The 15,155-nt window shown below is 49.3% G+C and overlaps 1 protein-coding gene across 5 annotated transcripts; it reads left to right on the plus strand.

Moving 5' to 3' along the window:
- Window positions 1-3,889: 3,889 nt before the first annotated feature.
- On the plus strand, window positions 3,890-15,117 carry ATP6V1C1 (ATPase H+ transporting V1 subunit C1). 5 transcript variants are annotated; one of them, XM_078593767.1, is made up of 13 exons: window positions 3,890-3,990; window positions 5,723-5,859; window positions 5,981-6,048; window positions 6,856-6,941; window positions 8,062-8,156; window positions 8,816-8,907; window positions 9,038-9,136; window positions 9,885-9,953; window positions 10,557-10,649; window positions 11,240-11,333; window positions 11,981-12,078; window positions 12,660-12,786; window positions 13,334-15,117. In XM_078593767.1, the coding sequence occupies exons 2-13, from the start codon at window positions 5,728-5,730 to the stop codon at window positions 13,427-13,429; spliced, it is 1,149 nt and encodes a 382-aa protein (XP_078449893.1). In that variant the 5' UTR covers window positions 3,890-3,990; window positions 5,723-5,727; the 3' UTR covers window positions 13,430-15,117. The 5 variants fall into 5 exon arrangements, with proteins under 5 accessions (XP_078449893.1, XP_078449896.1, XP_078449894.1 ...); XM_078593770.1 differs by having other exon boundaries at window positions 3,897-4,003; XM_078593768.1 differs by having other exon boundaries at window positions 3,903-4,034.
- The last annotated feature ends 38 nt before the right edge of the window (window positions 15,118-15,155 follow it).

Below are 15,155 nucleotides of genomic sequence, written 5' to 3' on the forward strand. Positions count from 1 at the left end.
CGACGCGTGTGGCTGAGGTTTAATAGCAACGGAGCAAGGCTGCCGACGGAACTCTCGACTCTCGAGGTCATGTCAGAAAGAGCACGTGGCAGCTTGGCATGGGGCGGTGGGTTGGAGATTTGGGGGGCATCCGTCACGTGTTTCAAGCAGCATCTCATCACGCCGTCGTCTCACAGCCCTTCGTGAACAGGTGATTAGTGGTCGCACTTAAGCGCTTTATTTTTGACCCAGGTCGAGCCTAACGACGCCAAGTGGAAGCCAATGGGAAGGGGGGAACGCGTCCGAGAAGGGCCTTTTCACTGCGCACGTGAAGCGACGGGAATCGACTCCTGTGCAGGTTGCTGCTGGCTGGGTGGATTGGGGTATCGCAAAATCCCGTGAGATGTGCAGATGTTTTTTGGGGGGAGGACCTTGATCCAGCAGTGGATTGTTCTTGGCTGATGGTGATGGTGGTGGCATCTGGTAAAAACCTTTTGAAGCATTACAGTGCAGTCCTGCTGACTCACGTAAGGTGGAATATTGGTGGCAAATTGCAATAAAAACACAGAGAGACTGTAGTAACTGCCTGTGCCAAAATCACACGGAATGCTCCCAATCTCAGAAGCTACGCAGGCTTTGAGTCTGCATAGTATCTGAATGAGAAACCATCTTACACGCCAGATGGCTGTAGACGATGAATGGACGGTGTGCTAAGTGGTGCTCAGCAGTGGTCAGTGCAGCAACACTCCACTGTTGTATTTTTCGATTTAAAGCTTTCGTGACTGCAGGGATTCATCTTCTTGGTTCTTTCGGTAAAGTACTACTTGACGGACCTGTTCTCCACCTGAGGACGGCTGCTTGCGTTGTGGCCGAAACGTCGTGAGAAGTATTTTATTATGTTTTATTTTATTCTTAGGTTTTTTCGGTAAAGTCACGTAGGTAAAACATCAAAATTAATGAAAATAATTTTTATGTTTTACCTACGTGACTTTACCGAAAAAACCTAAGAATATGATTCCTTGCAGTCACGAAAGCTTCAAATCTAGAATTATGTTTTATTTTCATTATTTTATTACTTCCCTTCTACGTGACTTTACCGAAAGAACCAAGAAGATGAATCCACTGTTGTACCAATGCTCCCCGGTCTTCATCAACCTATACACTGACCGTATTTACTGATGCTGCTGCTGCGTTGGCAGTAGCGCATAGACACAATTTACAAAACTACAACCAGAACATTCGTCAAAATCAACCACTGTGTGTGGCCTTAAAATATACAAATATATCATAGGCGACGTTTCAGGCAATGGCCCTGCTTCATAGCACGTTCACTGACCAGCGTGGTGAACTATGGTTAAATTACCCTGACGATCCGTATGGTGTGGCAGAGGTCCTCATCCAGCAGTGGACTAACAAGAGTAGTGCTGGTTAGATATGGCCAAGGAATCTTACCCATGTGCTTGTGCTCACAGTGCAATGTGTTAACCACTGCGCCGCTGCTCGCGACCCATAATCGCAACTGCAATACTATATCTGTCGTCAGACGCCAGCTTCCAAATCGTTAATTATATTTGTGATCGCTAATGTTGCACTGCGAAAGGTTTAATATCAGCCGGATCAGTCCTGGTCTGCCTCTGAAAATAGCTTAAAACCCGGCACAACATATCCAGTGTAAATTAACGTATTATTTGGCATTTATTTGTGTTTGTGCAATGTTTTCGATTATGTCTCACGTGACGCTGTTGTTTTTGTACAGATTTGTGTTTGCTTAAGCGGCTATACTTTTTTTTCGTATTTCCTACGTCAGTTTCGGTGACGCGTGTAACTCACTCTTCCAAACGAGACTCATCCTGTGGTCCACTTGAGGTCTCAGCCGGTTAAACAAAAGTAACTTGGAACTTTACATCAACTGTGTGCAAGGTCGTGTTGGCTACTCCCGTCTGTACCTGGTACCAGTGACGTGCGGTGAGGTCAATGGCTGGGGAGGCACTAGCTAGTGTCAGAGTCAGATTCATACACTGAGGGGAGGCGCGTGGCCTCACGGAGGGGGGCGTGTCCTCAATGAGGGGGGCGTGTTAGACACGTCCCCCTAAGTGAGGCAGATGTGATAGCTGCCTCCCCTGGTGCTTTTTCATTGCAGTTTCATGACGAAACCAGCGAGCCTATATATCTTTATACACATACGTGAAATAAGTTACCTGGAGTATGGAAGGCGAGGACATGAAATGAAGGGATCTACAAACATTACATTGGTGACAGACTGAGATAGTAACAGGCACGCGCTTATTGCCCGCGCTCCATAAAGTTACTGAGGGGTTGCGCAATCAGAGGGGAGGCTGAGCTCGCCGCTGCCTCACCTCTCGTCTCTTCCTGTATTTGCAGCGGAGCTCCGCAAATTTGGCGATTTTGACTATAAAAATGATTGAAATCGTACAGAAAGGACATTTATAACACAGATCAGTGGAAAAATCTTAATATTTATTTGATTTGATTATTATTTTGGTTTACTTTTCGTAACAGCTATTTTCATTGGGGCATGACAGATGAGGCTCTGCCTCCCCTGCCTCCCCTGACCTCACGTCCCTTGCCTGGTCCGCACGTGTCCCGTGACAGACGAAGCCCCGCACGGGCGGAATATGCTTCAGAGGTGATGAATCAAGCACACGGAGGAGTCTAATTCAGTCGGAATGCCGAGGATTCGCGCGTGGGAGGGAGCAGGGCTTATGTTGAAGAATGTCGTGAACCCTGGGCGTGTGGAGGAGGCGAGTATTCGTGAAGTTATTCGCGAACTGTGAGCCGAGCGGCTCCCTCTAGTGGCCACAACACGGACTGAGCTTTTAGCGCTGTGGGCGAAGACAAGTCACGAAACCAATGCGCAGACAATGATACCCACCATACCTGTTCCTGCACGTAACACAAACAATAATTAGCAGCCCATCAGCCACGCGGCCTCCTGGGAGCACACAATTACAGCAGCATTGGTTCAAAACAAGGAACCTCTCGACTGGTTTCGAAACGCGATGTCTGATCGGCAGTCAGGATGCATGCACTTGAACCAATTCTGAACTGCAAGATATTTATAGGCAAGAACCGGTTTACATTCAATGCCTCATCAGCAGTGTTAGACTTGCCTGAGCCAATGCTGAACTGCCAGATGTTATGGGCAAGGACCGGTTTCGATATTCAGTGTTTCATCAGCAGTGTGAGGTTTCTTTGAGCCAATGCTGAACTGCCAGATGTTATGGGCAAGGACCGGTTTCGATATTCAGTGTTTCATCAGCAGTGTGAGGTTTCTTTGAGCCAATGCTGAACTGCCAGATGTTATGGGCAAGGACCGGTTTCGATATTCAGTGTTTCATCAGCAGTGTGAGGTTTCTTTGAGCCAATGCTGAACTGCCAGATGTTATGGGCAAGGACCGGTTTCGATATTCAGTGTTTCATCAGCAGTGTGAGGTTTCTTTGAGCCAATGCTGAACTGCCAGATGTTATGGACAAGGACCGGTTTCGATATTCAATGTCTCATCAGCAGTATCATGCTGTTTTTTTTCATGTTTTTGTTTTTTTGTTTGTTGCGGTTGCACCCGATTCAAGAGCCGAATGGCTCACAGGGCTATACCTAATAAATGAAACTTGAAAACTTAAGCCGCCAATGCTGGACTGCCAGATTGTGTACAGGGTGGTCCAGATGTCTTGTGATCCCCATTTAATTCATGGGGGGGAGGGGGGCGGGGCGGGGTCGCGAGACATCCGGACCACCCCACCGCTGTCCACGAGAGCGCGCGGCAGTGCAGCTGAAAACGCAACGCCGCTGGACGCGATGACGATCCATTGTGCGTGATGACGTCACCCCGTCGTGACGCAGCCACGTACGCGGGTGAGGAGGTTACGTGGTGGCGGTGGTGACGCAATCACGCAGAGGCCCTGGCAGTCACGAGACGTCGTCAACACAAGAGGCCCCCCCACAGCCAGAGCCGGGCTCCTGTTAGCGCCCCCCCCCCACCTCACCGCCAGGTGAGGGCCATTGGTGAGGGTGAGGTGAGGGTGAGGTTAGTGAGGTGAGGGGATGGTGTGAGAGCGAGACGGGTCGGGTGGAGGGGCGTGAGGGAGATGATAAATGAGGTGAGGTGAGAGGGGTGGGTGAGGTTGGTGGAGGTGGTGAGGGAGATGAGAGGAGGGTGAGGGAGATGGTAGGTGAGGTGAGAGGGGTGGGGGAGGTTGGTGGAGGTGGTGAGGGAGACGAAGGGAGGGTGAGAGAGGGTTGGTGAGGTGAGTCAGTTGTGCAGAAGGCAGGTGAGGAGGGTGGAGGTGAGGGGAAGCGAAGGCGAGAGGGGGGTGAGGAGGTGAGGTTGAGCGAGGTGAGTGAGAGAGGTAACGGTGATGGGTGCAGGTGAGGGAGACGTGAAGGTGAGGGGTGTGAGAGGTGAGGGTGTTGGTGAAGAAGGCGATGGTGGTGAGGCTCAAGGAAGCTGAGGGAACTAAAGGTGAGAGTGACGACTGAGAGGGAGGTTTGGAATGAGGGTGAGTGAGGTGAGGGTAGCCAGGGGTGAGGGCGGAGGAGGTGAGGGTGTGAGTGGTGAGGGTACAAGAGAGATGAGTAGAAAGGTGAGGGGAAAATGCAGGTGAGGGAGATGGAGGGGAGGAATATGGTGGTGAGGGAGATGATGGTGAGGAATGTGTGAGGGTGAGGAAATTGACGGGACTTTGAGGTGAGGGAATGGTCGTGAGCCGAGTTGGAACGGTTGCAGGCCGCAGCGTCGGTGTTGCCTGTATCCTCTGCCCGTCTCGGTCGCCCCCACCCGGCAGCAGCAGCAGCGACAGCTCTCCGCGCTCTGTGAAAGTCGCTGTCGCGGAGAGAGACTCAAACGAGCGTGAGAGCTGCGGTGAGGGTCTCTCTGAGAGCCCAGTCTCTGTGACAAATGAGAGATTCGGTACCCTGAGAGCAGCGATAAGGGAGGCTCTCACGAGTGCTGGGAGAGAGAGTATCTGAGAGAGTTGGGTGACAGTCTGAGTGCTGGGAGAGGAATTCTCTTGAGATCTGGGTGACAGTCTTGATTGCTGGGAGAGGAAGTTTATTGAGATCTGGGTGACAGTCTTGAGTGCTGGGAGTCTCTTGAGATCTGGGTGACAGTCTTGAGTGCTGGGAGAGAGATTCTCTTGAGATCTGGGTGACTATAGAGTCTTGATTGCTGGGAGAGGAAGTCTCTAAGATCTGGGTGACAGTCTGAGTGCTGAGAGTCTCTTGAGAGCTGGGTGACAGTCTGAGAGCTGGGAGAAGAAGTCTCTGAGATCTGGGTGACAGTCTTGATTGCTGGGAGAGGGAGTCTCTTGAGAGATCTGGGTGACAGTCTGAGTGCGAGAAAAGAGATGCACTCAACGTGATGGGAGAGACAGTCTCTATAGGAGAGTCTCAGGGAGGCCTTGTGTGAGTCGTACTGTATTTGTGTTACTTTCGCAATCGATTACTGACCAATACAAAAATACAAAAAGGGTTTAAGAGGTTATATATCATCTCTGTTCTGACATGTGCCACTGGACGGGTGGTGATGGGCAGGACTTGGTGACGTCAATGCACGCTGGGTAGTGGCCTGTAGGGGGTTTCCCACCTTCAGAAGACAGCAGAATGTGTGAGGCGGCCCGTAATTTTCAAAGGAACCACTCACACGTTTCTCAATATAGTCCACTTAATCGACTAATGACCTGATGCTTCCCCCCCCCCCCCCCCCCCACTGCGTGTCTCTCGCAGGCAGAATGTCGGAGTTCTGGCTGATTTCGGCCCCGGGCGACAAGACGTGCCAGCAGACATGGGAGAAGCTGAATGCCGAGACCACACGCAACAACAGCCTCTCGGCCAACTTTAAGTTCCAGATCCCAGACCTCAAGGTGGGTGGTGTCCACCGGGGTAGCGGTGACAGCTGCGGTGGGCCAGTTGTGAATGGTGTGGTCGGTGCACAAAGGTGGTGTTGGTGAATCGGTGACCGGTAGTGCGTGCATTGTGATGCAGGTGGGCACCCTGGACGTTCTGGTGGGCCTCTCCGATGAACTCGCCAAGCTGGACACCTTTGTGGAAACGTGAGTTTGTCGGTGAACAAGCAAAGACAAAGGTCCCCCTCCCCCATAAAGCGTTTGACAGACTTTTGGGGCAAGTGCAGCTCGCCGGAACAGTGCACGAACGAGGTAGTGTAGCCTGGTAGTCAACCACCTTTATCTCCCTCTTTCTGAGGTACTCCGTTAATGCTCAGTCGACCTAGTGATGTTAGCCATGGCCGCCAATCATATTGCTGTGTGCTAATCACTATACCACCGCTCCACCTGTCCATAGGGGACAGGCGCCCGCCCATGCATACACACACTCTCCACTCATCACTCATTACATAATACAGTGACATCCAGTGCCTGTGCTGTGCTGTGCGAACATTCACATTAGTCCCCTCAGCACCAACCGCCACCTCCCACCAATGTATTGCACGTAATAATCTCGATAATAAATGCCCTTTACCCAGAAAAGCATCAATAAGTCGCTACTATATACTTTTTCAAAATACAGTACGCATACATTGTGATGTTTAGCTAATTCCATTAATGAGTGACTTCACGTGAGAGGATACCAGAGTGCCTAGAGAAAAAACGCATGCATCAGAAATGATGACACGCTAAGTTCCTACACAGATGGATTCATGAATCCATTCACTGTACTTGCATATGCTTTTCACTTTGCAACCCAAGCCTACAACACCTGCTATTTCCAGGCAGTCTCAAATTTAATTACTAATCAGGCCATCTCTCCTTCTGAGATTGACGTGATTGGGCCCTTTCAAGGCATATGCAGCCCAAGGTTGATAGTCTGACAGGGATGGTGTTGTGTGTGGCCCTGTGCAGCGTGGTGAAGAAGGTTGCTCAGTACATGGCCGAGGTGCTGGAAGACTCCCGTGACAAAGTGCAAGAAAACCTCCTCGCCAACGGAGGTGAGGATTGGAAGTTTACTGGCGGATAGCGCCTGAGCACAGCTGCTGTTGAGATAACAGCAACAGTGTGGGATAGGGGTTAGGGGATAGATGTGGGCTAGGGGTTAAGAATCGGCATCAGCCATGATCAATCCACTCAATAGCAGAGCCAGGATTTTCAGGTAGGGGGGGCAACCCCTCCAGCAATGAAAAATGATAGTTGTTAGTAAGTAAGGACTTGTCCCTTGCTTTTTATTTGACGCGTGTACGGCGATGGCGCAGCCATCGATCGAGGGTCGAATTCGAACCGTGTGTGATCGACATCGTGCTCGCTGAAGGTGTTTGCCTTCAGGGAAGTTGTGTACTGTATACGCAACTGCGCACAATTCTGAGTCACTTATAACTGCTTTGCCGTTACTTATTGCCAATTATGGACTCAGACTATTGTCCTGTCATCTCATAGAGTCCCTGGAACGTAATAATATGCTACACAGTGGCAGTGGGGGTTGCAAAATGCCGATTTATTACTAGTAAACCCCAATGATCCGATCAAAATTAGGGATTTCGATCGGATCATTGGGGGGGCACGTGCCACCCCCCCCCCCACTGGCTCCGCCAGTGAATCCACTGCTGTATAAAACCTTCCCCAAGCCGTCCCCACCTCTTACTGTCCTGCAACGTAACGATCCACGTAAAATTAGCACACGAGTTGATGTCATTGCTCCACTCCACTGTTGACGTCTTCTTGTGTGCACTTGTGGCGCTACTCCGTCGTTATTGTCGACGATCGGCCGTCATCCCTTCTGGCGATGTGTCCCAGCCCACTTTTATAAACGGTCAAGATTATATCTTCAACCTGCATGTGTTCTTTTTCGTGATTAGTAATATGTCTTACTGGTTTGAAGGCGAGGGTATATAGATGGATCAGAAACTCCTGCGTGGCGGTGAAACGATTGGGTACCATCGAGAGCTATCGTCTGAGCTGAGCACTGTGCCTCCGAGTCGCGCTTAAAAAAATTCTTCTGTTCGAAAAATTGTGCGTGTTATAGTCTGTTATCATTATTTAAGAGGTGCATTATCTACTGAACTTCACTCGGTGCCCGCTTCACATGTGTGTGTGAAATGCGTGATTCCCCCACAGTTGACCTCTTCACCTACGTGACACGCTTCCAGTGGGACATGGCCAAGTACCCCATCAAGCAATCTCTCAAGAACATATCCGACATAATAGCCAAGGTAACGCATGCAGTGCCTGCATAATGCCTCGCTGCTGCAGAAATATTTCACAGGAAATCGGCATCGCGCATATGCATGAGGAAAGCAGGCACGGGGATTGCATTTGTGCGTTTCACGTTGTTAGTTAATAATGTTACGGAGCTTGTGTGTGTTAAATGTGCGGCCCCGCTAAAGTGTATTTGAGTTGTATTATGCTCTCATTCAGGAAAAGGTTTTTTAATACCTCCGCTCAAAGCAGTGTACTCCAAAAGCCCAGCTGCATTGCTGATACACTGTTTTTATTCTACATCACCATGTACATTTTCTGTAGCCTGAATAACAGGGCATTTGATAACTATATACACACGGGGCTTAATTTTTCATCAGATATGTTCAGGCTCACTGGTAAACTGCAGTAGGCCTAGAGAGGTACGGTGGGAAGCGTAGCGTAGCGAACTATATGTATGGTGTATGTATGTTGAACTTCTTTTGCACCATACCATAAGTAGCCAGCTGTGCTAATTGGATGTGGTGTGTTGGGTGTTGATATGTTTTATAGGTTGCCAAACCCCGACAGGCCCAGCTGGAAAATTAAGCACTGTATGTACGCCACAAGTGTGTGTGATTTGTTGTGCGCTATGCGCGCCCATGTGCGTGTTTGCGTTGCGTGCGTCTCTCAGGGCGTCTCTCAGATTGACAATGACCTCAAGTCTCGCGCGTCCGTGTACAACAACCTCAAGGGCAGCCTGCAGAGTCTTGAGAGGAAGAACACGTGAGGCCCCACACACCGTGTCGCCTCCTCGCCGCTCCCCGTCTCCATCTGTTCCCGTGATTCTCGTGGGAAGCGGGTGGTCGTGTGTTTTCAGCCTCGCTCTCTGTGTGTTTTTGTCTTCTGGGTGCAGTGGCAGCCTGATGACGCGTAGCCTGGCTGACATCGTCCGTAAGGAGGACTTTGTCCTGGACTCGGAGTACCTCGTCACCCTGCTCGTCATCGTGCCCAAGTGCGTCACGGCACCGTACATGAACAAAATATATTTCGTTGTGGGCTTGCAACAAGGCCAATGTTTACGAGGTCTTCTGTAGGGCAAGGCTTTCTCTTAAAGGCGGAGTTGGGCCTCTGTGCACCTTTATCTGCCGAGTATAATGAGTCTTTTTCAAGCGGGCATGCATTGCCGGATGCTTCTTTGCACACCTTTCAGCTGTGCTTGGAGTGACATTGAAAGGACAGAAAGAGGAACACATTCATCAGAAAACATCAGTTAGAGACGTCGTTATAACTGGTAATAAACGTACGCAGGCTTGGATAGGACACGTTGCTAGAAGGGACGGTGGCTGCTGGTCGAGGCTAACGACGGGAGTGGCAGCCGAGAGAGGAAACGTGCCCAAAGGGGACATCCACCGCGAAGATAACGAGCGAAGACACCGGCGCATGTGCAGCTGTTTGGTGGATGAGTACATCGCAGGGCTGTGAGAGATGGCGACGGCTCGGGCGGCCTTTATCCAGCAGTTATTTGATCATGGCTCATGATGATGAAAAGAATCAACAGTCTATATGAGCGGACAACCTATTTTCCATCTCGTCATTGTGTCCGTTTGCCAGGGTTGAGCCTCCATAATAGAGGATTTTTTGGGGGGTATTCTTTTTTGGTTGAGCCTATTAATGATCTCAAATCACTTCATACATTTGTGCCCTTTAACATCGGACCTCCTTTGCTAAAGTCTATTTTATTCCGAACCCTTTACCCGCAGGGCGGCGTACACCGAGTGGAACAAAGTGTACGAGACGCTGACGGACATGGTCGTGCCACGCTCCACCAAGTGAGTCTCCCTTCGTCGTTGCAGCGGTGCACTCACCTCCGAGGTCAGCTAAATAAGTTCGAAAAGACGTTTGGGGTGGCGACATGGCCTGGCGGCAGCGTGTTTTGCTGCTTATTGCGTAGGTTGACGTTCGAGCCGAGTGGCTGCTCTGGTTCATACTCAGTGGTGTATTCACCATAGATACGCACCGTTTGCTTCACAGTGAACATGACAGTTCCTGTGAATTTGGTGAAAAACGAGTAGGCCTTGTGTGCCAGAGTTTTGGTCCAAATTTTACAAAATGACGAAATTACTTGCTTGGGAAAAAAACCCACTAGTAGACTAATGCACATTTACAGGCCAGTGCTGCATACAGCTTGTGCCGCATAGGGACAGCTGCCACTGTGGGTGCCCTTGTCTCTACAATAGCAGTGCCCTGAAGTGGTTTAAATGAAAGGTGGTCTAAGTTGCAGAAGCATTTAGGCACGAATCTTCGTCCTTTAGAGCACAGTGTGCATTCCCAAGTTTGCTTTTAATGAAGATCCTCCAGTGAGTGTAGTGGGCTGCTGGCTGATGAGAGTAGTGAGTGTAATGTGAGTACCGTGTGTTGCTACTGCTGCCTAGGTTGATCGTGGAAGACCAGGAGGGTGGTATGTTCACGGTTACCCTATTCCAGAAAGCTGTCGATGACTTCAAGCACAAGGCGCGTGAAAGCAAGTGAGAACATTGTGGATTTTTTTGCCTCTTTAAACAAAATTTCTAAAGTCTTTGAACTACGGTTGAAAGCGTTAAAAGAATAGCCCTGTCCGTCAGTCTGTCCTTCTGCACTATCTGTAATATGGGTTCATGGTAAACTATCGTAAGGAGGATGCAGTATAAATGAAAGTCGTGTACATAGCTTTGTTGCTGTTGGGGAATTACCCGATTAAAAAACTGACCGAATTGATGAAAAGGCTGGCCAAAATAACAATACCATGGATAAGCCTTTTCAGCCAAGGTCATTACGCCATACACCATGTGATGTCATTTCATTTGTTTGGCTCACAAGGTAACGTTATCGCTGATTAACATTTCCAAGGACAGTTACATCCTGGAGAGTGTTACCGGATTGAAACATTTGCACATTTCTTTTTATTCTTAACACTTTTCTTAAGTCAGTCTTGTGTCATGAGACTACCCGTAGTTCTGATGGGAGTAATATTAATGTTGGGTCTTGCATATGTCGGTACGTGTCGCGGTTTTTTGAGACTCTTTTGACGCCCGCCCCGTCTTTCCCTGTCGGCTCGCGCTGGGACACGGGGACCCAGGTTCACCGTGCGGGAGTTCCAGTACAACGAGGTGGAGCTGGCAGCTGACAAGGAGGAGATCACGCGCCTCGCCTCCGACAAGAAAAAGCAGTTTGTATGCTCGTGTGCACCCACAGATAATAAAACACAAACATCCTTCCCCTGTAGCCTTAACAGACTGTTGGGGCAAGTACTATTAGTGAGCATCTATGTCGGCTGGAGAAGTGCATAACGGGAAGTTGGTGTGGCCAACAACACATCTGGTAGGTTTAGTCTCCCCAGTGCAGATGTGTACACCCTACACCAGCTACTCATTGAAGGTTGAGTCGACCTAGAGGAGGCCTACAATCAGTACCAGTTTGGAGGTGTGCCACTTGTGCTGGCCGTGGCTGGGAAGCAAACTTGGCTCGCTGGGTTTATAGCACAGTGCACTAACTACGATACCACCAACCGTGATAATCGCACCTACAATTAGCGAAAGGAGTTGTACATATGTACATACAATCGCAAAGATCCCCCATATAGCCTTTAACAGACTGTTGAGGCAAGTGCTGTTAACGAGCACCTTTTTAAAGCAGACATGGCGCACAAAGGGTTTGGTGGCACAATACCAGACCACTCCTATGCATGACAGCCCCACACTCCCTTCCCACACCCATTAAATTAAAAAACGATGGGAGTCGTTCACGTAATTAATTCAGTTATTGTTGAATGGGTGTGTTCACGCATGTGCGTTCACGCGTGTGTTCACGTGCAATGCAGGGTCCCTTGGTGAGGTGGCTCAAGGTGAACTTCTCGGAGGCGTTCATCGCGTGGACGCACGTGAAGGCGCTGCGGGTGTTCGTGGAGTCTGTGCTCCGGTACGCCCCCGCCCCTCCCCCCGGCGGCCCACCCCCCATCTCCTAGCCAATGCACTCGGCCTGATGCGCATCGCGTTACGCGCACACACGAGCCATCGCAGCAGCGGCTGCAGTCCCTGCCGAGTCATTGACCGTGTCGCAGTTTGGCGACAGATTAATCCGATGGAACATGGATGGCTTCTGGAGCACAAGTTGTTGTTGGTCGGTGCCGTGATGCACCATGCAGGATCTGCGGTGAGCGATCCAATGATGATGTTTCTGGCAGATGAAAAATCATGCAATGTTATTAATACGCGATTTTGTGCAGTAGTTCAACGTAACATTGCAGTGAAAACATAAGGATGTAGTCGATGTAAACCATGCAAAAAATGCACATCACTTCTGGGTAATGATTCATATTACCTCCTAAAATTAATATTTTACTTGTCAAAATCATTGGTTAAATTACTAGAAAAATCCTAACCCTTATTTGGAGCACAGGTTCAAGCAGGACGTACTTGTTACTGTATGCGACTTAGCCAGCGGTCAATATGTAAAGCATTGTCATCGGGTGCCCATGGATGCCTTGTTGCCGTGTGCAGGTATGGACTCCCAGTGAACTTCCAGGCCATGCTGCTGCATCCCAACAAGAAGATGGTTCGCAAGCTGCGGGAAGTGCTCAACGGACTTTACAAGCACCTCGACAGCAGCGCCGCCGCCATCATCGATGTAACCACGGGGTCACATCAGGGCTGGGGGGAACCCTTTCCTTACCGAGGGCAGAATAGGACTTTCGAATACTTTTGATGGACAAAGACAAAGATGCCCCCCCCCCCCCCCGTAGCCTTAACAGACTGTTGGGGCAAGTGCTATTAGTGAGCACCTATGAAGGCTGGCATGGCACACGATGGGGTGATGTGGCTAGCTCCACGCCCAGCCACCTTTGTCTCCCTAGTGGCGATGTTGACACACCGCACCAGGTACCTATTTGAGGTTGAAACGCCCTAGGAGAGGCCCAGCACCAGTTTGGATAATCGTCACTGCTGTTTGGTGGCCGTGAGCGGGAATCTTATTGGGGTCGCCGGGTTCGTAGCGCAGCGCGAAACATTCTTATGTTTAACCCTCCACCACCTAACAAAATGGTCTTGTTTGCAAATGCATTATTTATACATGCAAATGTATTGACCGTAGTCTGACCAGTAAAGCTCCTCACCGGTGACTTGAAAATTGTTCACGACTGAATTGAATGCCCTCAACCCTATTGTTCACTCCACAGGCGAGTATGGACATCCCTGGGCTGAACCTGAGTCAACAGGAGTACTACCCATACGTGTACTACAAGCTGGACCTCAACCTGCTCGACTACAAGTGAATCCCTCCATCTCCTCCCTCGTCACTGCAGTGAGCCCCGCCCTGCATCTCAAGCCTCTTCCCCCTCCCACTCCTCCACCAGAGGTTGCAAACGGGTTTTGATTCCTTACCTGTACCCGGCCGCACCAGTGTCGCAAACGGCTACCCGTACCCAGCCGCACCAGGGTCGCAAACGGCTACCCGTACCCGGCCGGGTACGGGTAGCCGGGTATCGGGTACGGGTATCGGGTACCCGTTTGCGACCTCTGTCCTCCCTCCCCCGTGGCTCCTGCAGCCACACGTGTATTGCTGAGACTGCTCCTCACTGCGCATTCCCTCCCTATAGGAGCAGAGACGTCCCCCCCCTCCATCCATGTCCATTTCAGGCGGATTCAGAAAGCATGTCGCCATCGCTTAACAGTAGGGTTGCCGTGATGTATCACTACGGTGTTCCGTAAGACGCTACAAGGTCCGTAATAATTGTATAGTCTGCTTTGCATATTGTCGTAATATCGTGGCTATTGCTGATTCTTCATAGTTTAATTTTGTACAAATTTATTTATTAAGTAATTGACGTGATTATTCAAGTTCAAAACGAATAGCTGTTGTCCGTTAAATTGGTGCTTTGCAAAGTTTTTTTCTCCGAGTAAATTGACGGCCAGGCAATTACATGACGCATTGTTTCTAATCACTTAATTATTGTGTGACTGACAGCATGTGCGTTTTCAGCATTACGGATTGTAAAGTTGCAATGATTATATGACTGACTTCGGTTAGGCTTACAGTTGAGCAAACTGCAGTTGACAAACTTTTACGTAATCTCTTCTTTGTACTGCCAAGTACAGCATAGCACGACAACAGTACAATTGCATTGCGGACATACAATTACAAAGTTTCGGGAAAACTGACATTACGATAATCGTCATATCATGAACCGTAATGTGAAAAGCCTTGATGTGAAAAATGATATCGCGGCAAACCCTACCAAGCAGCATGCCTCCTTTAGAACACTCCTACTCCTGCCCCCATCCCCGAATCAGCAGCACAACCCCTGTACCCAAAGCCCAACATTCCGTCACAGTGGGCTCACTGTCTGTAATGATTAACACTGTATTGCTGTGCTGCTGCTGCTGTAGGTGTGTTGTAATAAATTGGCTTAGTTATTGTCTCGTGCGTTCCATGTCAGGGTCGTGTTCGTGACTAGTGTTGATGTTTGATATCGGAGAATTCATCTGTGCGTTTTTTTTCCCCCCTACAGCTCATTTCCCCGACCGACCATGTTGTCACTCGCTTGCCCTACCCTACCGATGACGTAAGCGGCAGGCTGCAAATTTGACCCACGTACCAAGTTTGAAAACAAACATTAGGTATATATATAAATGGAATATTTAAAAGAAATGGTATATCTTGAAAATCTGTGTGCAGTAAAAGTATTTTTTTTTTAAATGGGCAGCCTATCGCTTAAATCGGTAGCGTTAGAAAAGTTTGTCCGGGTTGGTTTCTTCATCAGCGGTGCTGTTGGGAAATGCGATAATCTCACTTTTCATGTCCCAATGATTGCATTTCAATAAGTGACTCTGCGAATTTAAGTGACTCCCAAGTGTCTTGTGCCGGGATTATTTCACAAGAATTTATGTGGAAACAATTGTGTAATTTTAACCTTGAATGAAACGATTGTATTGTGGTCAAAATAAATAATAAACAAATAAACGCGACTGCTCATGTTATTTCAACAGCGTCCGCACGTC

Source organism: Lampetra planeri, chromosome 4, assembly GCF_965212315.1.
Source record: "Lampetra planeri chromosome 4, kcLamPlan1.2.h2, whole genome shotgun sequence".
NCBI lineage: Eukaryota > Metazoa > Chordata > Hyperoartia > Petromyzontiformes > Petromyzontidae > Lampetra > Lampetra planeri.

Coding starts and splice junctions, on each gene's coding strand:
- ATP6V1C1 (XM_078593766.1), top strand. CDS start 4,424: ATGGTGGTGAGGCTCAAGGAAGCTGAGGGAACTAAAG. Junction 9,954..10,556: donor GTCGTGCCACGCTCCACCAA/GTGAGTCTCCCT, acceptor ACTGCTGCCTAG/GTTGATCGTGGAAGACCAGG. Junction 11,334..11,980: donor CCGACAAGAAAAAGCAGTTT/GTATGCTCGTGT, acceptor CGTGCAATGCAG/GGTCCCTTGGTGAGGTGGCT.